Raw genomic sequence first — 21,420 nt, forward strand, 5'->3', positions numbered from 1 at the left:
TACAATAAGCAAACAAAAAATATATTATTGTAAATTAGCAGTTGCTACCAGACTGATGTTTGTGAATGGAGTAAGTAAGTAATGGTTTTACATTAAATTCATCTGATGATTCCTTTCCTGGAATTTCCATTGACTACATATTTTTATGTTGGAACCAATAAAATGTTAGGGATTGTTTTTATTTCATTCAAATATGGCTATCACAGAAGGCTTTTGGACCCTGAAGAGCATGGAGTCATTCTGATATGACTACATTTATAAAATGTGACAGTTTTCACAATTACCATAAATCTGTAATATTACTCTATCCTTTGCTGAAATAAAAGTTCCTTTTAGACTCTTAAAGAATAAGAAATTAGAATGCTTAGGGATTGAGCTTAACTCATTAAATCCCAAGTTTTCAATTCTAGAAATATTTCAATGGCATAACACTTATTTCAGATTTACTTTCCAGTTTCCTCTCTGTAGAAACTGAGTCTACAAGGGGATTTAAAAACATTTTTCTAATTTAGTTCCTTGCAGTGCTGCTTGCATTGATTTTGGGCAAGACTAATTTCAGGTAATCGTCACCTCCCTTTGTCAAGAACTTAAAACAGACCACACACACCTATATTCATACCTTGCCTATCCTGCTTCTTTGACTAAACAAATCCTTTCCACCATTAGAGACTGAAAGGCAGTTATATGAAAGAGTTTGTAATCAGCTTTATTAAGTAAAATTTAATGAGTCAGTTGGTAAAAATGATAATTAGGTGTTCCATTTCAATGTAGAAGTCTATTGCATTCCTGAAGACTTAGCCACTGAAGAGTTCATAAGCACACACAATGGGACAACTATAAGACTAAATCGGCCTTTGACATTTATTCCCAAAAGTAAACAGAGCAATACTATGCAGTAAATCACATCTATTCTTTGCTTAAGTGCAGTTTAGGATTCTAAATCATATTCACCATTTTCTATTGTTTTAAAAGTATATATATATATACTTTTTATTTGATATATCAAATAAAATATATCAATAGAAAACAGTCTTAAAACTCAATACAAATGAGTTAATAGGAAACACCAGTACATTTACAACTAATGTGAATAAATAAAGAATTGTTATTTCTGTGCTAAGTATTCATTCGAAAATCCATTTAGGTTGAGAAAGTGGCTCCCCCCAAAGAAAGCAAATGACCTTGTGGATGAACATCTGATTATGATCTAAACTATATTTTAAATGAACTTTAAACATATATACACACTTTGTTACATAAGCCTGTCAGATTAAACTTTGCTGGCAGATTCCAAAATGCAAATCTAGATTTATTATATTACAATCTGCTTCTATTTGTAATTTTCAAATTGAAAGAATATATTCAATTTTACCTAAATGCTTGTATGTGTGAATGAATGTATGTATACAGTGAACCTTTTGCAAACTGAAGAATACCTCCCTCAATTAATGTGTGCTTTAGGTAGATGAAGAATTATTAAGTTATCCAGAGGAGAAACCTAAACACCAGCATAGTTGGGTAATTTGCAATTTATTCTTGTATAATATCTTCACATCTTTTTGTTGCGGAAGGTATGCTAAGCTTAGATCATCAAGCCACTGAAAACTATCTTTTATCCAAACTTTTAAGTTTTTTAACTTATTTAAAACTTTGGATTAACATGAAATACTTGTACCTTTAATGGGGTACAGTGAGTGTTAAAAATCTTTTTGGTTAGTAATATATAAAAATTCTAGCCATTCAGTTGATGGTGACTATGTAGGGGTGTCATGTGAATACATCATCTATGTAGATTTTGACCTGGATAATGTGAGATCCTTAGGAAAAGTAAGAGAGTGACAGTATATTTAGTAAGCATAGCATTCTAAAGCAAAATTTGGCCTAATAGTTTCCATTTTTGTTACACAAAACAAATTACATAAATATTGCCAGCAGATTTACATTCAAAATGCAAAAAGAAAAAATATCATTGAGCTAGGTTTATATCACATTGGAGTTTGCTCTTGTGAGATTCAAAGTGCAGTGTTACAAATTAAATAAATATGGTCTTTGAGATACAGTTGCCAGAACTGAAAAGCTCAACATATCAAGCATTTTTATTTTTTTAATAAATATTTTTTATTTATTTGACAGAGTTCTAGACAGTCAGAGACAGAGAGAAAGATCTTCCTTCCACTGGTTCACTCCCCAAATGGCCGCTATGGCCGGCGCTGCGCTGATCAGGAGCCAGGTGCTTCTTCCTGGTCTCCCATGTGGGTGCAGGAGCCCAAGCACTTGGGCCATCCTCCACTGCTTTCACAGGCCACAGCAGAGAGCTGGATTGGAAGAGGAGCAACTGGGACTAGAACCCGGCACCCATTGGGATGCCGGCGCCGCAGGCGGAGGATTAACTAAGTGAGCCACAGCGCCAGCCCCCACATTTTTCTTAATAAATGAGATTCTGGTGATGCCAAAAGTTAGTCTTTTTTTACAGGAGTTAAGATGATTTTCTAGTTGAGATTTCAAAACTACATTTTTAAATTAAGTAGGTGCAGCCTGTGTATCTGTAGTCATTGTTAGCATTCCACTCATTCATTCATTTAACAAAGACTGCACGCCTACTGTGAGCCAACACTTTGGCAAACCTGGAGAAGTAACAGCAGACACACCAGGGGTCTGCCCTGCCCTGGTGTTAACAGTTCAGGATGCAAGAATCCATAAAGTACATTTGCTGTGGCTCAACAGCAAAAAGCTAATGTTTGGAAAGATTTAAAAAATAATAAACAAATTGCTGTGAAACACTTCTTTGGGCCCTATGCTCTAAATATTTGCTTCAAAGGTGTCAATTATGATAGAGGTTCTTAATGTCATAATAAAATTCTAAGGAACCTATATTGGCCCTCAAGTTCAAAACTTTCAGTTCAAACTATCAGAGTTGTTAAGTGGAATATTGGCTAGCTTATTTTATAATTAGGTAGTCTTTAAATATGTGACATCACTCGCCATGAGGCTAACATGCTAATGAAGAGGCTCCAAAAAGGAACTTTTAAGTGAAAAGAACCTTATGTGGCCTCATAACCTTGTCTGTGAGCAGAGACTCGTTTTATTCCTGTTAGCTTCTTTGGCTTACAATGTACCACGTGACTTCTGAGAATAATTATTTTAAAGAAGATAACAATACAAATTGTTGGATGATGTTTTTAAAATAGAGGAAGAAAATCTGCAAAAAGTTCTTTGTATGAAATGAGTTTTTAAGTTAACCAAGTAATTTCTGTTTTTTCTGGGGAAAGAAAGGAAGGAAAAAAATGGGTGGGTGGTGGTGTATGGGGGGAGGAATGGCTACTACTAACCAGACAATCTTATCTGCATTCAAGATGCTCCTTAGAAATAGAAAATAAACTTTGATTCAGACTTGTTTTTACCCGCTTTTCTCTCTGCCTTCGGTTGCAAAACCAAACTCTTACTACTTCTTTCTCTAGGTTCAGTTCTTCAGCCATCCGCGTGATTTCTTGAGAGGAAGGCTTGTTCTGCTCTCCGAAGTGTCTCTCCAGAGCGTCTTTAGCTGCAATGCTGGGGTAGGATGGGGACAGAGGGTGAGATTAGGTTGTTTTTAGTGTTTTTTTTTTCTTTTTGGCAGATTGAAACTACTTAGATTCAATTTTGTAAATACTAACAAAAAAGGAGACTTAAAGAAATATTTTCGAAGCTCATCAAGCAAAGACAAACACGATTTGCTAAACATTTCGATGTTTCTTATGCCAGTCAGGTTACTTTCTGTGTTTATCCCACTTTATGCCACAAGAGGGCACCACGTTCTTGAAAAGGAACGAATATTTCCATAGGCATTTCTAAATGTGCTCCCCCAAATCATTTCGGTTACTCAACAGTTAGTGAGATGTCTAGCTAACAAGTAAACAACCCAAACAAAACCTGTCTTTTCCTGTGGTGCCTCACAGAAACTGCAGAAAATATCAACAATCTTTCCGTAGTGAAATGCAAGACTTTAAGAGACTTTGAGAATGAAATACTGATTACTAGTTTTGTTCTTTTTAATAAGGTAAAACAGCAGAAGTGATCACACTCTCAGAAATGATTGTTTGAGGGCCAACACCATGGTGCAGTAGGTTAATCCTCCGCCTGCTGTGCTGGCCTCGCATATGGGTGGTTCTAGTTCTAGCTGCTCCTCTTCTAGTCCAGCTCTCTGCTGTGGCCTGGGAAGGCAGTAGAAGATGACCCAAGTCCTTGGGCCCCTGCACCAGCATGGGAGACCATGAAGAAGCACCGTGTGGCCATTGGGGAGTGAACCAACGGAAGGAAGACCTCCCTCTCTCTCTCTCTCTCTCTAGGCCTCTCACTGTCTAACTCTACATCTCAAATAAATAAATAAAAAATCTTAAAAAAAAAAATGATTGTTTTGTTTCTATTTTTATCAAAAACTATTGGGGCAAAAGGGTTCTTGAATCAAACAATACGTACTTTCCCACCAAATTGTAAAAATTACTGGTTCTCCATTTATATTGTTTTTAAAGTTTAATAATGTTATCTTAGATCTTCAGTTGATTCCTCATCTTCCATTTGTGTGTTTATGCTGCACTACAGTACAATCAGGTGCTGATTCCATTTGTAAGCTATCTTTTTCTTCCTCTAGTGATTTTAGTATCTCAAAAGAATACCTTATGGTCGTCCTCCGTTTCCTTTTCCTTTCATTTGCTCCCACTTTTTCATTGTATAAAGCTGTGCAATGGGAAAAGAAGGATAATTACAAACACCACGTAGATTTTGTTAACCTCCTATCAGACTTGGGGTTCAAATTTTCTTTATAAAAAATGCAAAATAAAACTTCCACGCATTCTTGACTTGAATGTTTTACAGTCTATGTCATTTTATATTACAGATGCTAAAGGAGATGTTAATGTAGAGATAAGTATTATCCTTGAAAAGATAATTTCTTTCAAATGATATCCTCTCCTCACCTTTGTTAAAACACTTCATGTGAATACTTGCAAACCTTGCTGTTTTTCCAGTCTTGACATTAGTATGAGCAGATAACTTGATAGCCTTAAATTGCTCATCTGTTTTCTTGAATGTCAAGTGCGTACAAGGCTCTGCATTCATTAATATTAGCTTGAAAAAATGATTATGTACATTTACTTCAGTATAGTAGAGGCAAAAAATCTGCACATGTTAAAAATGTGTTACACCTCTTCCTGCAGATGCCTCTTTATCTAGAGAGCTTTCCTTACCTACTTGTTCTCAGTAAACATTTTGACACTTGCCTTCCCCACCTTTTGCACTATTATATAGCAAGATATTTAGTTTTTATCTCCAAAGAAAAGGAGAGTGCTCTCCCACCTTTCGCTTTATCATTAATTCTACCAGTTGGAGCTCCTATTGTTAGGTTAAAACATCGGGCAGTTTTCAGAGACAAAGCTTTTATACCTCCGACTTGCTCAGCTTCCTCCAGCCATTTGGATAATATTGCTTTTAGTTTGCAGGCATTTTTAAAGCTGAGCTGCAAGTTCTCAAATCGGCAGATAGTGGTCTGACTGAATTCAGAGCCGTGCACAGCTGCCAGTGCTTCCCCGACATTCGTCTGGGTGTATCCTGTGGAAGGACATTGAGACCGTTAGCGCCAGCTATTCCGGAGCATTCATTTTGGCCCATGCTTACACAAATCTGGCAGCATTCTTTGCAAATTTTTAAATTCTGGTTCTTATTTATTTTTGGAGACTTACATTATTTAATAAGGATCAGGGTAAGACTGTACAGTGCTTCAACAAATATTCCCTCTAGTTAGTAAATTGTTTTTCCCCTGGAAGTCAAAAAATTCAGATAGGGACATCAGCCATTCATAGTATTTAGACAAGTTGGATAGGTAGGTCATAAACACTTTGCAAGACACTTAAAAGTTCTTGTATTTTTAAACAATTTTAAACATCTGATATATGCTTAAAATTTTTAACATACTAACCAAAATCCATAAAATCTATGGTGATATAAATATTTTTATTTCCATTGTAAGAGTGAAAAATTCAACTAGATTGCTGAAGAGTGTCAAGTAAAATTAATAATGATGCTTACTGCCTCTAAAAACATGTTTATTACCAGGCTGTGATCATATGTTTTATGCATATCTCTGAGCATATTTATTTATTATATTGTTTGGTAATGTTTCTATCTCCAGGCAAAATATCCTTGTTGGTTGTTCCAAACTTTTTAAAAAATACAGCTGAAATAAACCATCACCATATAACTTGAAACATTCACAGAACTATAAGTATAAATCTGAAAATAATTGTTAAAAAAAGGTGCCTCTATTGTGTTTATATTGAAAGTGGCAACCACATATTATTTCATTGCCCAAGGCTACATACCTATTTGTACAAAATGATTACATGCGATGCCCATTGATAAATATTATTTTAAAATTACCTGTGGTTCATTCCACAAATGCAGAGGTTTGAATTACTTTTTCAATCCATTTTTAAAAAATGTACTACTTTATGGATGTTAACTGAACTTAATTATTATTTTATATTAAAACATTTTTCAATAGAAAATGAGCATAGATTCTCCTTAGGTAGTTCACAAAGAATGCATACAAGTGACAGCAAAACATAAGAAAGAAAACACTTCATTCTACACATAATAAGAGAAATTTAGAATGAATCTACAATGAGATGCTACTTTGACCTATCTGATTTGCAAATATTAAATCAATAGCATATTTTTTCCTTCCTCCATTGTTTATTCAATATTACAGCCTCTGTTCCCAGTGCTGGAGATATACCATTAAGGAGAAAGCAAAAGAAAATACAAAAACCAAAAACCTTATGCCTTCTTGGAGCTTACATTCTGAGGATGGCAAAAGAGGCACTCCTCATAGTAATAAATTTGGTACAACTGCTAGAGTCCAATTTGACAGTATCCATCAAAATTACAATACAAGTTCTATTTCATATGGCATTTTTTCTTTTTTGCCTAGGGTTGCTTCTAACATTTTTTCTAAACATTTATTTATATAGATACAAAATGACAGTTTTAAGGCTAATCACCGTGGCATTGATTTTAACAGCAAAATATTCTAAACATTCCTAGCAGTAGAGGACTGGTTAAGTAAATTGCAGTGTATTTGTAAAGTGGAATTTGACAGATCCATAAAAGGAAAGGAGCTCTAAGCAAATTAATAACGAAAAGTCTCCAACAAATACTGGCGTGAAAAAAGTATGAATATTTGCTTATATATGTATGAGCTATATCTGGGAAGATGTACAAGACATTAATAACGTTGATAAACAGGAAAAACAGACTGTCTTCAAGTCCCTATACCCTTCACGGTTTGGTATCAAATGAATGCATTATCTATACAAAGAAAATGTGGACTAAAAGGGCACTCCAAAACTAATTTTGAGAGGCTAAGTTGGAAAAGAATACTATTAATTTTGAAATCTATGTACTGGGGCCAAGAATATACAAGGAAATAGCGGTTTTTGTAGGCTTTTTATAAAAAGTCCACACTGAAAATGTAGAATGACTGTTTAAACTTCTAAACAGTGTAGAAGAGACTGAACAGTAGGAAGAGTAAAGATTTGCAGACCCCGTCATTTGACCCATTGCTTTAAAAAACACATACTCGGGGCGGACAGCGGGTTAAAGCCCTGGCCTGCAGCGCTGGCATCCCATATGGCCACCAGTTCAAGTCCCGACTGGGCCACTACCAATCCAGCTTCCTGCCAATGTGCCTGGGAAAGCAGCAGAGGATGGCCCAAGTGCTTGGGCCTCTGTACCCACATGGGAGACCCAGAAGAAGCTCCTGGCTCCTGGCTTTGGATCGGCTCAGCTCCAGCCATTGTGGTCATTTGGGGAGTGAACCAGCAGATGGAAGACCTCTCTCTCTGTCTCTACTTCTCTCTGTAACTGTTTCAAATAATTAAATAAATCTTAAAAAAAAAAAAAAAAACATACCCAACTTAATCCTTCTCACTTTAAATTCATTGGCAAACTTTTCAAGTTCGCGGATTTCTGGAGAATCCATGTCTATTGGCTCTTCCGCCAGTTTGCTTTTCCGCCTGAGTTCTTGCTTGAAATCAGCAGCTGTGGGGTCCTCCGCCAGGAGTGGCTGATGTAAGGGAGGGAATCCGTGACTCAAGGTGTGGTCAGGAAACTTATAAAGACAAGGGGTTAAACTACCTGGGAGTGAACAAGGAAAAGGAAAGGGCCATTTGTTAATATCTCTAATTTCTATGCAAAGCCAGGGTTTTCCTTGCTAGAGCCCATTACTCTGCTATCACCAGCCTCAGTGGTTAAAGGTTACCTTAACTTTCAGTCTTCCAAAGTAGGAGTCAGAGCAGCTTAGTAGAAATGGCGCTAATGTTCCACCTTCTCCAGAGGAGCAAAATCAAAGCTAATGTGAAAGGAAAGAAGCAGGAGATTGCCCTGACTGAAGTAAAACAAGCAACTTCTAAAAATGGCAGTTTTCAGCCGGTGCCACGGCTCAATAGCTAATCCTCCGCCTGCAGCGCCAGCACACCAGGTTCTAGTCCCAGTCGGGGCACCGGGTTCTAGTCCCAGTTGCTCCTCTTCCAGTCCAGCTCACTGCTGTGGCCCGGGAGAACAGTGGAGGATGGCCCAAGTGCTTGGGCCCTGCACCCCATGGGAGACCAGGAGAAGCACCTGGCTCCTGGCTTCAGATCAGCGCAGTGCGGTGCGCTGGCCGCAGCGGCCATTGGGGCGTGAACCAATGGAAAAAGAAGACCTTTCTCTCTGTCTCTCTCTCTTACTGTCCACTCTGCCTGCCTGTCAAAAAAAAAAAAAAAAATGTCAGCTTACCAGTTTACCTTCATTTTTTTCTTTCTTAAAACATAACTTTCTGAGGCTCCACCAGAAGCAGAATGCCTGTGTTGAGCTCTGGTTTGTTAATTCATTGAACAAGTTATCTGTGATGTTTGTTATACTCAAGGTGCTAAGACTAGCACTGAGGAGTTCTCCTGTGATTGAGAAATTGATTTTACAGTATTAAAACGTCCCACTGTTTTACTGCTGAATGCTTAATTTCTGTGAGAAATATCTGTGTCTTCAAATGTAACAAGACAGGTATAAAGAGTTATGAAAACATAAAATACACTAATGTGGTTAAATAGATTTGGGGAGTCAATAAAAAAGTTCTTATTATTAAGTGTACTAGTAAAATGAGAGTTACAAAATTTCTTGAAAAATATATAGTGAAGTCACATCTACATTATTTTTTAAGGAGAAGCAAAAATAAGTGACAAGGAACATTGCAGTCCCAGATATGATGGGTAATTATCCGACAGTGATGATGTATGAGCCCTACTGAGCGGGTGAAATGACAGATCACAAAAAAGATAAAATACTATGAAATTTAAAAAAATGTTTTCAGATTTTATTCCTCATTAGGAGAGAAGAGTCTATCCTAGTTTGGAGCATAGCTGAGAGTATGGTACATGGGCCAAATTTTGTTCCACTTTTTTTCCTCACTATATTACAGGTTTTATTGGTAGATTTCAATTGAAAGGCTGATGCTGTAGCACAGTGGATTAAAGCCCCAGCCTGCAGTGCTATCATCCCATATGGGCACCAGCTCAAGTCCTGGCTGTTCCACTTCCAAACTAGTCCTTGGACCCTTGAACCACGGGGCAGACCTGGAAGAAGCTCCTGGTTTTGGATGAGCTCAGCTCTGGCCGTAGTGGCCATTTATGGAGTGAACCAGTGAATGGAAGACCTCTGGCTCTGTATCTACCTCCCTCTCTGTAACTGTCTTTCAAACAAATAAATAAATCTTAAAAAAATTTTCAATTAAATTTATATTAAATAACATGCATAATCAAGACATTTGGATATAAAAATGTAGAGTAATTAATCACTGTTCTTATGAGTTTAAATAAATATTTAAAAATCAATTGCTACAGAATATATGCAATACTTATTCTTAGAAACTTACTAAAAATCACATCAGGAGTTTATGCTGCCTATTATTTTTGCATAAATACATTCATAATTCAAAGACATGAGTAATAATGTATTTCACCAGAATATATAAATCTTGTATTAATATATCAATATATAATGAGCAAAGAACCATGTTAAGTCAGCAAATTGTTGGTTTATATTATTTACATGAGAATATGTGATTATAAAGTACACCGCAATCCAACAGAACATCATTTTTCTGAAGAAAAGTAAACATACAAGTGAAGGATCAAAGAAAAGTGCATGGCTGCTTAAAAGTGGGAAAAAAATTTGGAACACACTATTTTGCCTTGAAAAGTCTATGTTATTTTACAAACCCAAATCATCCAGTTTTACTTCTGCAAATGACAACATTCCATTTTGTGCTATGGTGTAAAGTGTGCTGATTAGATCACAGAAAAGCCATAAAGAGCCTGATTGTATCAGGGTGTGCACCTTGTCAAAGTGAGTGAAGCTGTTGCGTGTGACGCTGGCATCCCATATGAGCACCAGTTTGAGTCTGGGCTGCTTCGCATCCAAGCCAACTCCCAATAACGCGCCTGGGAAAGCGCCATAAGATGTTCCAAGTGCTTTGTCCACTATTATCCATGTGGGAGACTCATATGGAGTTGTAGATTTTACATAAATTTAATTTCTGAATATTTTAGTACTATTAATCATTACTTTCTGTTCCTCTTGTTAATCATAATCATGAATACTATAAATCTTCTATGAAATATTTTTTACTCACTTAACACTTGCTGCATTCTTTATCCTTATAGATAGATATGTAAAAACAAGTTAAGAAGGATATATATGTGTGTGTGTGTGTTTCCCCAAACTTATAATTTAAGAAATTTAAGTAAAAAGAAATTATTTAACTTTCCTCTGATTCCAAGACAGATTAGTTATACAGTTCAAAGAAGAATTGAATTCCAATAAATGTTGCAATTAACCACATAAAAATAATTACCCAATTCATTTGGCAGGCAAGATGTACTCAGGTAAATTAAATGACTTTCCTTTAAAGTTTTTTTCCCTGCAGTTGAACACATTGAGCTGCATTAAGCAAATGCCTTAAGACAAAACATTTATAATTAGTTCAGAGAATATTAGACACATGCCATCCCTAGATCAAGAAAGCTTAGAGGTATTTTATACATTATAACTCCTTTGGAAAAGTGGATACATAAAAAATAAATTAGAAGGGAGTTCATTAAAAGTGGACAAGAAATAGAATGCTCTAACATTTGACCTCCAGCCAAGAAGGAAAATCTGAGCCTCACATACTTCTATTTTCTCTTGTATGACAGCATCCACAATTATCTGCAGGTGTCAGTTTTCATGGAACTGATTTTGCACAGAAATTCACTAGGTAGTTACAAGCACAGCCAAACAAATTTCTGTTTCAATCTTGTATTTGAGAGAGTATGGAGAAAAGATGCTATGGTATAAGTGGCAAGGTATTTCTCCTGTTGTTTTAAAGTCTGTGTTTCTACAAACTAAAAAGAGTCAAAAAAAAAAAAAAAAAAGACTTTTTCTAAAAGGGGCGAGTCAAGTGCAGCAGAAGTCTTCCAAAGATTTTCCAAAACATTGCCCGAGCAAAGTTGTCATTAGATCTAGACAAGTGCATGCTTAATAGTGTGGAAGTGTCTGCACACTCTGTACAGTCACAAGTCCATTTTCACATGCAGACACATGTGCCACGGCCTGTCGGAACTGCTCTCTGTGCATTTTTGTGTGGTGGAGGTAGAAAGAGAACAAATGGTAAATCATTTATAGCAAAGGGGGACAGAGACAGGGCTTGCCTTGCAAGGCGCTGCTAAGTCAATGTACCGTGGAATGGGGCAAATTGATCTCTGTGGCATCTCGCTAGCTGACATCAGGATACAGGGTGGAAGCTTTACGACAACAGAGGAGGCAAAGGGACAGCATAAAATGTACCCCCTGATGTTGACATGCACAGGAACACTGACGTTTCCATTTCTCTCTCCTTTTTATATGCACAACACACTTGAAACACAACAACTTGAAGCAAATCATAGATTTCCACAGCGCTCTTTCCCTTTTGTGTGTTGGTATGTCCTGTCCAAGTACAAAAAGGATCCACTCCTTGCTTTTTTTTTTTTTTTAAAGATTTGTTTATTTAGTTGAGAGGCAGAGTTACAGACAGAGGAGAGGTCTTCCATCTGCTGATTCACTTCCCAAATGGCCACAACGGCCAGAGCTGGGCCGACCTATCCGAAGCAAAGAGTCAAGAGCCAGGACCCTCCTCGGGGTCTCCTTTGTAAGTGCAGGGGCCCAAGCACTTGGGCCAATCCTTCACTAGTTTCTCAGTCATTAGCAGAGAGCTGGATCGAAAGTGAAGCAGCTGGTACTCGAACCGGCGCCCACAGGGGATGCCAGTGCTGCAGGTGGAGGCTTAACCTGCACCACGGTGCCAGCCCCCGCTGCCTGCTTTTGTAAATAATTAACTGGAACACAGCCATGCCTATTTGTTCATTTATTACTTATGACTATTTTTCTGCTATAGTAACAGAGACTAGAAAGCTTGAGGCATTTCCTGTCTTGTTCTTTACAGAAAAAGGTAGACAAGTTGAAAATAACTGCTATTGAATGATGGCTTCTGTTCAGAGACCAAAGATCTTCAGAATTACTGCTTCTGTTAGAACTTCTACAAAAGAACAATTTAGGGTGAAAGAACATTAAACAAAATAAAGTAAGCAAACAAGGAAGGGAGAACAGAAAGGAGGGAGGAGGGAAGTAGGGCGAGAAAGAGGGAGAACTGGAGGAAGGAAGCTGAAGGGGGTGGGGGGGGAGGAAGATGGAATGCTGGGTAGACGCTTTCTCCAGGTCGGCGGTCACGCTGAGGTCTGCTGCCATTTGTGTGAGCCCAGGTGAAGAGAGCAGATTCAGTCTTTGCTCTTATTATCTACTTATTAAATAAAGCAGCTGTTTGCCATCTTGATTAATTCCCAAATAATAGTGTTTCCTTTCTTCTTCTTTCCTCTTAGATCAGTATTTTTTAAACCAGGACTCTGCCACCACCTCCTGGTGTGGCAGTTACATCGTGTTAACTATGGCTGGCCTAAGACTGCCACATTTGTTGCTCAGTTTCCACCAGGCAGTGGGAAAGTGAAGAACTCTTTGGGCGCTTTTCCTAAATTTCACTCTGTTTTAGAAACTGGAGAACAAGAAAGATTTCAAATATCCACTAATCAGAATTTAGTGAATTTTGAAACTTTTTCCTTTTGTGTTGGCCTAGAAAAGGTTTTGAATAGCATTTGAAAGTCTCTGTTCTCACCAGCACCGCGGCTCACTAGGCTAATCCTCTGCCTTGCGGCGCCGGCACACCGGGTTCTAGTCCCGGTCGGGGTTCCGGATTCTGTCCCAGTTGCCCCTCTTCCAGGCCAGCTCTCTGCTGTGGCCAGGGAGTGCAGTGTAGGATGGCCCAGGGAGCGCAGTGGAGGATGGCCCAAGTGCTTGGGCCCTGCACCCCATGGGAGACCAGGAGAAGCACCTGGCTTCTGCCATTGGATCAGCGCGATGCGCCGGCCGCGGCGGCCATTGGAGGGTGAACCAACGGCAAAGGAAGACCTTTCTCTCAGTCTCCCTCTCTCACTGTCCACTCTGCCTGTCAAAAAAAAAAAAAAAGTCTCTGTTCTCTATTATTTTTTTCTATAACTGTTGAATTATCTAACTTCTTAGGAATGAAGAAACAGAAGCAGGAATTTAGCTGCCACTATATCTGTCAAGATCAAAAGAGAAAGCAGATTGAGTTGATACAAATTTACTGCAACTCGGCCAGCGCTGTGGCTCACTAGGCTAATCCTCTGCCTGCGGTGCCAGCACACCGGGTTCTAGTCCCAGTCGGGGCACCGGATTCTGTCTCGGTTCCCCCTCTTCCAGGCCAGCTCTCTGCTGTGGCCCGGGAGTGCAGTGGAGGATGGCCCAAGTCCTTGGGCCCTGCACCCACATGGGAGACCAGGAGAAGCACCTGGCTTCTGCCTTCGGATCAGCGCGGTGTGCCAGCTGCAGCAGCCACTGGGGGGGTTAACCAACGGAAAAGGAAGACCTTTCTCTCTGTTTCTCTCTCTCTGCCTGTCAAAAAAAAAAAAAAATTACTGCAACTCAATTGTCATAGAGTTCTTGCACCCACCACAATGTAGACAAGAAAAGATTGAAATTCAGAGGCGTTAAAGTGACTTGAGCAAGGTTAGAAATGCGTTAATGGGGTGGCTAATTTATTGCTCCCAATTAGTCATTTTCTTTTGTTTAGCTGCACCTGTTCCATGAGATGCTTTCATTCAGTGTTTCTAAAAGTTCTACCAACCTGACAGAATTCTAGCTCTAGTTCTTTCCTTTCTGTGGGCTATTAACTTAATAAAATGCTCAGACTAATGCAACAAAATATGGGTAATAAAATAGCCATATTAAAATAAAATAATTTCACACCTTTGAAGTACAGTCCTCTGTGGATTCCTTTTCATGTAAATATGTGACACTGAACCTGTCTTTGTTGTTGGCAAGGCACTTCTGTGGCTTTGGATTTTGTGGAAGCAATTGAGTTGATTAACACTTTTTGATTTCTCAGAACATTAAAATGACATCACTAGGTTTCTATTGTGTATTTCCTACTAGATCTCTCGTATTTCTGAATTCCTGTATTTATAACTCAATTTGTGCAGCTTCTCTGGGGATGAAGGCAGGAGAGTTCAGATTCTCTAAGATTTAATCTTGCATTAAGTAAATGCTAATACTGAATATATGTCAACTATAGCCATGTTGGCAAATTATAAAGCATATCACCTTTTCATAATATCCTTCTTAAAAATAGTCAATTGCAATCTTGTACTGGCATGGCCTTTCTTTTAATGAAAAAATATATTTAATTCTACAGTGGAACCTCTAAATCTTGTCACTAAGCCAGGTTTTGAATACTTTTAAGAGCCTTTTCTAGGAACCTTTCCTTTAACTGTGATGAGGAAGAGGAAAATGCAAAGCAAATTCACTGAGGGTAGTTTTATCAGCAAAACCTGAGCTGCCTATTGACACTCAATGTGCCCAACAGGCCCGTTGGCTGTAGTCTCCAGAGCGGGAAGTTTGCTTGACGTCTGAGCCTGATGCCAAACTCATAGGCGAGCCACAGCCCACTTCGATTTAGTGGGAAGCAAGCTGCTAGCACAAAACCCTCTTAAGTTGTTTGAGGGAGAAGGTAGTGGTAGCTATTGGGTGACTGATTTCATTTCTGTTCTAAGGGCAGTTGTTAGAGGGTCAGACCCTGCTTGGTTAGAGAAAAAGCTGAAGAAGCATCCTTGTTCCTGGGACTCCTGTGACTGAACTGCGAGGCCTTTCCTCCAGGAGACAAGAGCACTTGGCCATGAGCTTGTCATTTCTTGTCTGCATAATCAAAATGTTCCAAGGCTACAGGAAGCATCCACTTGTACCTCCAGTAGCTAATGCATACATTTTACTAAGTACACTTTATCAAGTATATGGATCCTAGGTGATCAAGTTTCAAAGAGGAAGAAAAAAGGTAGCATTCCTTGTTTCTTAATTGATAAATAAAAACATCAGGATTCATAGCAATCTTTAGGAACATTAGCCTTCGTTTTATCATAAATGTGAGGACACTAGCTTACTCAAAATGCTGCTTGATAGAATGTTAGGGAAGCCAACATTTTCATGGGATATTATTTTTATTTTAAAATTTTAGTATCTTATTTAGTGTCCAACTAAGAAACTTTGAGGCATCACAAGTTGGTGAACTAGGGCCCAGCATTGTGATATAGTGGGTGATACCGCTGCCTGCAATGCCAGCATCTCATACGAGTGCTGGCTCCTGTCCTGGTTGCTCCATTTCTAATCCAACTCTCTGTTAATGTGCCTGCAAAGGCAGCGGAAGATGGCCCAAGGGCTTGGGCCTCTGCCACCCACCTGGCAGACCTGGAAAGAAGTTCCTGGCTCCTGGATTCCTCCTGTCTGAGACCAGCTCAAGCCCGGACCAGCCCCGACTATTGCAACCATATGGGGAGTGAACGAGCAGATGAAAGATCTCCCTCTCTCCGTCTCAGCCTCTAACTCTACCTTTCAAACAAATAAATAAATCTGAAAAAAAAAAAGATTGGTGAACTAAATTATTTGTTGCATTTTATTTCAAAATTAAAAGCATAAATCCTTGTGTATGTTTGTGTGTATGTGTGTTTGTATTATGTGTGTTTGTGTTTTATTGCTAACCTGGATAACAAAATAGAAATAAGTTAGAAAAGATTTTCCTAACATCTGATTCGTTTATCCAATATTTCTTTCTCAGTATCACACAGATACATACACACACATACAACACACAACACACACACAGACATATGTACATTTTATCATATCATCGTAATTTATTGTTACTGATGAGTTCTTCTGCTGAAGAAATAAATATAGATCAAAAATCTCCTTTATAAACAGAGCAACAAGTACAAAGTCTATGTATAGCACAACTAAATAGTTCATTAAATCATTAAAATCACTTATCTGGCCATTCTGTGAAATTAAGCAATGAATTTTGAGATGAGTGAACTTCATTGGCCAGATGTTCCCATTCTTTAAAAACCATGCTTTCAATGCATTCTTATAAGCATCAGTAAATAAATGGCTATAGATGGTGTAGTGATACTTTCCTTAGCCAGAAGAGAAAAGTGTATAATTTCAATTATTGCAGTCTCAGTTAAGACTCAGACGCAATTCAGAAGGGACTGCCACAGCCTGGAACAGCTATTGCTAAAGTCCCTGAACATCACTCTTAGCCTTCATTCAGTGTCTTGTTTATCTTTATGGACCAAATATCCTATAGAAATAGTGATGAAGGGAGTATTCTGCAGTGTTGTTTTCATACGTTAGCAACTAGCCAGCCACATGAGGGTACTGAGCACTTGCAATAGTGCTAGTGCAATTGAGGAGCCGAATTTCACATTTTATGTTATTTTAATCTACATTAAATTTAAATAGCCCCATAAAACTAGTAACTACTGTATTATTACTGAAGGCAATCCTGTAATATCATTAACACGGGACAGCCCAGAATTTGACTACAGTGAATTCAAACAAAACTTACACAAAGCGAACGTAGGATATAAGAAACAAGAGTTCAGGATGTAAAACAGGACAATTAGATATAACTGTGATCTCAGCAGACATCACAAATCAGGGAACATCTCAATAAGTGGTTGTTTTCCCAGTGATTTCCATGGCTAAGTGATCAGATCTCTCATCACATCTGGTCACTATTCGCTCGGGCCCAGGAAATCCAGCAAAGAGTCTCTGCAGGCCGGCGCCGCGGCTCACTAGGCTAATCCTTCGCCTAGCGGCGCCGGCACACCGGGTTCTAGTCCCGGTCGGGGCGCCGGATTCTGTCCTGGTTGCCCCTCTTCCAGGCCAGCCCTCTGCTGTGGCCAGGGAGTGCAGTGGAGGATGGCCCAGGTGCTTGGGCCCTGCACCCCATGGGAGACCAGGAAAAGCACCTGGCTCCTGGCTCCTGCCATCGGATCAGCGCGGTGCGCCGGCCGCAGTGCGCTGGCCGCGGCGGCCATTGGAGGGTGAACCAACGGCAAAAAGGAAGACCTTTCTCTCTGTCTCTCTCTCTCACTGTCCACTCTGCCTGTCAAAAAAAAAAAAAAAAAAAAAAAAGAAAAGAAAAAAAGAGTCTCTGCAAATCAATGTCATGTATAAGGACAATTTGGCTTACCTGCCATCACTCCATAGGTTGACGGCTGGTTTCCATAATGACAGGAAGGTACAGAATAATGAAGTCCCGTTGCTGTGTTTTCCAACATCATCACCAACAAATGTGTGTGCAAACATTTAGGAGTTTGGATCAAAGACAAAATAGATGGGACTGGTAAGAAAATGTATGAGGATTCAAGACACATTCACTTAATTTCAAAAATAGACATTTATGCCATTCTTAAGATTATGCAAAACACTTTTTTTCTCATTTGCTGGAGGTTCTCTGATGAATAGGTTAAAATTAGGCATCAAAGTTTGTTTCAGGTAATGAGGTCATCAAAGAGAAGAATAACCTCCATTAATTATCCCACGTCCTGTGCTACAGCTAAGGGCCCCACAAAAAAGGGATGACTGGCCAGTTCTTACTTTGTTTTTTTGGAATTTACATAACCCATGTAAGTCCCACACAACACAGACATCGCAACAACTGACTAGAAGAATAGTCTTAAAACTCCTGTGTACCATGGTATTATAAAGTGGTATTTCTCTGGAAGAAAACACAGAAATTGATGTGATTAATTTTTACTTTTACTCATCCTCTTAACAAACTTCTTCTGTCAATGAGGAAATGGTGGAGTAACTAGCTTCATGTTGGATATAATCATAAAACTCCTACTTCATTCAGGGTGTTATGAAAAACCTGTAACAGATGCATAATATGCTGATATTGATGATGTTGATGTTTCATGCCCATAATCCATTCAACCACTCTAATGATAAAGCCGGCCAAAAAAGAAGTTAATTGACTGTTCAGTGACTAGGTTTCATAATGACTGAACCTAGTAGATATATATATCACCTTACTCATAAGTACTTATAGATTTCATGGAATCAATGTGTATTATGAAAGTAAACTTGAATTGCTAAACTTCCACCAAGATGACAAAAAAATGTACTACTGACAATAAAACCACTAGTCAATGTTTCCTTATGTATTTTATTTTCTCAGCTTTCCTTTACATCTTGAATATGGTGTATATGGAAATATAACTATACTTTAGTGAGTAAATATGAGGTAATATATAGAATGAAGTTACTTTGAGAATATTGAAAAATAACCTTGTGATAAAAATGTGTGACATCTTCATGAAGAAAGCACAATACTTGGCCGGCGCTGCGGCTCACTAGGCTAACCCTTTGCCTGTGGCGCCGGCACCCTGGATTCTAGTCCCGGTTGAGACGTTGGTTCTGTTCTGGTTGCTCCTCTTCCATTCCAGCTCTGTGCTGTGGCCCAGGGAAGGCAGTGGAGGACGGGCCAAATGCTTGGGCCCTGCACCCACATGGGAGACCAGGAGGAAGCACCTGGCTCCTGGCTTCAGATCAGCGCAGTGCGCCGGCCGTAGCCGCCATTTGGGGGGGTGAACCAATGGAAAGAAGACCTTTCTTCTCTGTCTCTCTCTAAAATAATAATAATAAAAGTACAATATTTGTTCTAAACAAAGGAACACCTTCACTTTTTAAAATATCTGCATGCTTTCATTTTACAACTGGCATGTAGAAACAACTAATTTCATTTGACAACATGATTACATGTAAACATTTTACTATATATTCTAAAGTTACACAAATAAACATGGACAAAACAAGTACGAAAGTGCTCTTGTTAGAATTTATACTTCTTAGATAATTTGATGTATATAATTTTAATTTGAACATTATTATGTCAAAATATTTTGGGACTTTTTTATTCTTTTTTTTACTTCTTAGTTTTAAATAATTTTGTTTCTCTGATTTTAAGAAGTTGGGTAAAGGACGGCAAAGTTACTAAATATATATACATTTACTTTTTAAAAATAAATAGAATTATGAGCCTAAAATTAGATCATTTTTAACATCATTACTTAAATTCTAAATTTTATTTTCATGTTGGTCAAATGCTCTTCACCACAGTAGGTTAAAGAAATAATACATGATTCTCCTTATTCCCAACCTAGAGACAGAGAGATCTATTATGTGAATACATAATTAGCTGTGTGGTCAAGGTTTAGATTTATTTATAGCATATATTTTTCGTGAACGAAGCACTTTATTATATTTTCCAAACAGCGTGCTTTGAAGTTACTTACAGTATTGTTTTTTTAATTAAATTATGATAATTTTTGATAGGTGGGAAAAAAATCTCATTAATGATTTTACCAAAGCCCAACTATCTCATCTCTAGATTTTTAAAAATCTCAGCTAAAACTTGATGTTAAATTTAAATATATTTTTGGAAACTGCCTAGTTATAATAAAAGACCAAGCATAAATTCTTTAAATTAGAATATAACTGTATCGATTCAAGTTTTGATTTCTAAATATGAAACAGTTCATTTCATTTCTAAATGAAAAGTACATTTAAAACAAATGGAAAATGAATATCATGCTGCTACTTAATGGAAGAAATTTACTCAGTTCAAGATTTAATAATAAATAAATAAATAAATCACTGCTTGCTACATCTCAGATAAGGAGTTGATTTACTAGCAAAATATATATATCTGGTTGATGTGTTGAGACAATGTGCTTGAATTTTCAAGTTTATTTTTTATTCAATAAAGTTACTAAGGACAAATATTAAAACTTGATTGGAGGTGGAAATCGCTTTAGAAGTCAATTTTTCTTAGTTTTTAACATATTTAATATAGTTCATAGATACAATTCAAAGAATATAATAATGTGAAAAAATCAACTGTTTATGGACTCCCTATGTTATATTACTTCTAGATTTGAACTGTAAGTTTTATGATATATTAAAGTCTAAGACCATTAAAAGTTAATTATTTTATTCTTTGAACTCTGTTATTGGTATTGGAAATTATTATGCAGTTTTTTATTATAATATAATAGCTCCTTTTATGCATCGGAAATGTCTGAAAAATCAAATCAATCTTTAATATAAAAACATAATGACTTTTAAACATTAAGCTGCTTTAGAACGTTTGTTTTGTTCCTTATTTCATAACCATTTCCATCACAGTGCTTTCATATTAAAATATTCAAGTTCATTGTTTTCTTAGGTAGAAAACATCTTTATTATAATAAAGCCAAGAATAATTTAAATGATTGCACTTATTAATATTTCTTTAAACAATCTTAGACATTTTGGCTTTTTAAAATATTCTTCATATTTAACATATTAAATTGAAGGGGAAAGTAAAACAAAGCATCCGTTCTGAAATACTTAGGTCTAGCCATTTGCAAACTGACATTGTAGTTAGTACCTGTGGACATCACATTGGTGGTGTGGTTGGAGACTGGTAGACACTCAGCGGCGCTGTGATGCATTATCAGAGGCAGAGTTGCAGGAGCGTCAGAATTCAGAGGTATAAAGGTATCAGCTGAAGCAAAAGATTGGCAACTCATTCCCAAAAGAAAGTAGAAAAAGAAGAAGAACCGCTGCTCCCTAGTCCGTGTTATTGTATTACTGTCTCAAAGGGCCGCTTCAATTCTCACTCCTTGCATATATACATCAGGAAGGCTCTGGGGCACCAGGAGGGCGTGTGCTAGAATTTATACTGCAAGGAAATCCCTTTATACATGTTAATAGTCTTTTCCCAGGAGTATTGCTGTATCAATCTGGACCGTCCTCCTTTCTTACCCAAACATAATCCATGCCCAAGAAGGAAGCCAGTTCTGGGGTACAGGTTGAGAAAGAAGAAATCTGAAACTTGACTTGACAACTTCATTAATTCAGACTTTTAAGAGAGAAAAGAAG

General features: G+C 37.7%; 1 protein-coding gene and 1 long non-coding RNA gene across 2 annotated transcripts; one reads left to right on the plus strand and one right to left on the minus strand.

Annotated features, from left to right (window-relative positions):
* Positions 1-700: 700 nt before the first annotated feature.
* Positions 701-21,181, minus strand: POU1F1 (POU class 1 homeobox 1). Its single transcript, XM_051819177.3, has 6 exons — positions 20,927-21,181; positions 17,684-17,755; positions 7,945-8,169; positions 5,419-5,583; positions 4,653-4,713; positions 701-3,549 (listed from the first exon to the last, which is right to left on the minus strand). Exons 1-6 carry the CDS (start codon positions 21,066-21,068, stop codon positions 3,339-3,341), a joined length of 876 nt encoding a protein of 291 aa, XP_051675137.1. The 5' UTR covers positions 21,069-21,181; the 3' UTR covers positions 701-3,338.
* LOC149126961 (uncharacterized) lies at positions 3,457-4,385 on the plus strand. Its single transcript, XR_016232383.1, has 2 exons — positions 3,457-3,554; positions 4,172-4,385. It is a non-coding gene; the product is annotated as an uncharacterized LOC149126961 (long non-coding RNA).
* Positions 21,182-21,420: the final 239 nt, after the last annotated feature.

Source organism: Oryctolagus cuniculus, chromosome 4 (genome assembly GCF_051225735.1).
Source record: "Oryctolagus cuniculus isolate XC-2025 breed Fujian yellow rabbit chromosome 4, ASM5122573v1, whole genome shotgun sequence".
Lineage (NCBI taxonomy): Eukaryota > Metazoa > Chordata > Mammalia > Lagomorpha > Leporidae > Oryctolagus > Oryctolagus cuniculus.

Coding starts and splice junctions, on each gene's coding strand:
- POU1F1 (XM_051819177.3), bottom strand. CDS start 21,068: ATGAGTTGCCAATCTTTTGCTTCAGCTGATACCTTTATACCTCTGAAT. Junction 8,170..17,683: donor AACCTATGGAGTGATGGCAG/GTAAGCCAAATT, acceptor GTTCACTCCCAG/GTAGTTTAACCCCTTGTCTT. Junction 3,550..4,652: donor AAACGGAGGACGACCATAAG/GTATTCTTTTGA, acceptor ATCCTACCCCAG/CATTGCAGCTAAAGACGCTC.